This window comes from Poecilia reticulata, linkage group LG15, assembly GCF_000633615.1.
Source record: "Poecilia reticulata strain Guanapo linkage group LG15, Guppy_female_1.0+MT, whole genome shotgun sequence".
Classification (NCBI taxonomy): Eukaryota; Metazoa; Chordata; class Actinopteri; order Cyprinodontiformes; family Poeciliidae; genus Poecilia; species Poecilia reticulata.
The window spans coordinates 6,027,528-6,029,086 of NC_024345.1; the positions used below are offsets into that span (position 1 = coordinate 6,027,528).

The window sequence follows — 1,559 nt, forward strand, 5'->3', positions numbered from 1 at the left end:
GGGCTCCGTGGGTAAAAGCCCGGCCACCAGGCGCTCGCCATCGTGCCCCACCTCTAGGCCTGGCTCCAGAGTAGGACCCCGGTGACCCGCGTCCGGGTGAGGGAACGCTAGATCCAAGGTTGTTGTCCATCATAAGGGGTCTTCGGGCTGCGCTTTGTCTGGTTCCTCACCTAGGACCTGTCTGCCTTGGGTGACCCTACCAGGGGCATAAAGCCCCAGACAGCATAGCTCCTAGGATCATTGGGACACGCAAACCCCTCCACCACGATAAGGTGGCAGCCGAGGACAGTATAAAAGGAGTATAAAAATATAATCAATTGTTATTTTTTAAGGGGGGAAATCCCTTGGCATGTAGGCTATTATTTTCCTTCACAATGATTTTTAAAAAATCATAATGAAATAGACTGAAATTTGCTGTTTTAACTCAATTTTTTTATGTAAAGGGTCAAAAGTGAAAATACTTTTGCAAGGCATTGTACTAAGAGTAACATTTTAAAGTCCCCGTGAATAATTTTCTTGCCTTAGCCTGTTGCAATTGCTGTTTCTTCCTGTAGGCAGTGCCATTGAGTCATACTAAGCTCGGTGTCTCTTCCCGCTGAAGAAGAGCGCCAGCCTCCTTCAGCATCAGCACCAGTCGAGACGTTTTCTCTCCCCACTGCGGAACATCGGCCCGCTTTCAGACCCACCGAGCCATGGACAACACCGGCAAAGAGAAGGAGGCCATGCAGCTGATGGCCGAGGCCGACAAGAAGGTCAAAGCGTCGGGCTCGTTCCTGGGAGGGATGTTCGGGTAAAGGAAGCTCCCCATATGTTTACTAGCGTCTCATTTTGGGCGAGAGAGGGGGAGGGGGGAGGGGGGCTTTGTGCACAGAGGGGCCCTCCGTTCATTTTAATAAGATCTTCGTTACAAATATATTTAGATAACCTGAGCATATTAAGTTCGTTTAGTAGCAGTGTGTTTATGTGTGTTTGGGAGGGGATAACTCTGCAGTCCCGTGGTTTTGATAATAGCTTAATGCGGATGGTGTCATGTGGAGGAGAGCGGGCCGGGATGGAGCGTGAGGCCGAGCTGAGGATGCAGGGAGCCGCGGAGGAGGAGGAAGAGGAGGAAGATGGTTCTCTTTTTGGTTTGTGTTTAAGGACGGGAGCGGGAGGGGCGGATGTTTGCGACAGAAGGAAGTGAATTAAGCATGAGCTCATCAAATGGATAACGATTGACAATCACGATTATTGATTTTCAGCTTTCTGAGGGTTCTTAAGATTTCCTAGGAATACCTTTATTTTATAGGAGAGACGGCTGGCATAAAATTAAGAGTATCCTCTTGTTTAAAACTGATTTGATTCCTTTATTTTTCAAAAATGTCTTGGAAATAAAATAATTTAGACTCAGTGTGTCACATAACAACCACACACTTCAGTGTATTTTATTTTGATTTTATGTGACAAACTGATATAAAGTCAGTCAGATGGAGCTAAATAAAGAACAAGGAGTTCACGACCAGAATTACAGCAGAATTGTTTGAATCAAACCACTAGCGGAACATCAGCGTCGGGCCGGG

At 46.8% G+C, this 1,559-nt stretch overlaps 1 protein-coding gene across 1 annotated transcript in view; it reads left to right on the plus strand.

The window, feature by feature from the left end:
* Positions 1–591: 591 nt before the first annotated feature.
* The window catches only part of napba (N-ethylmaleimide-sensitive factor attachment protein, beta a), a 10,765-nt gene continuing 9,797 nt past the window's right edge, over positions 592–1,559 (plus strand). The window contains exon 1 of the mRNA XM_008429062.2: positions 592–790. Within this exon, the coding sequence (XP_008427284.1) occupies positions 693–790 (98 nt within the window). The 5' untranslated portion in view covers positions 592–692. The remainder of the gene's footprint in view (positions 791–1,559) is intronic.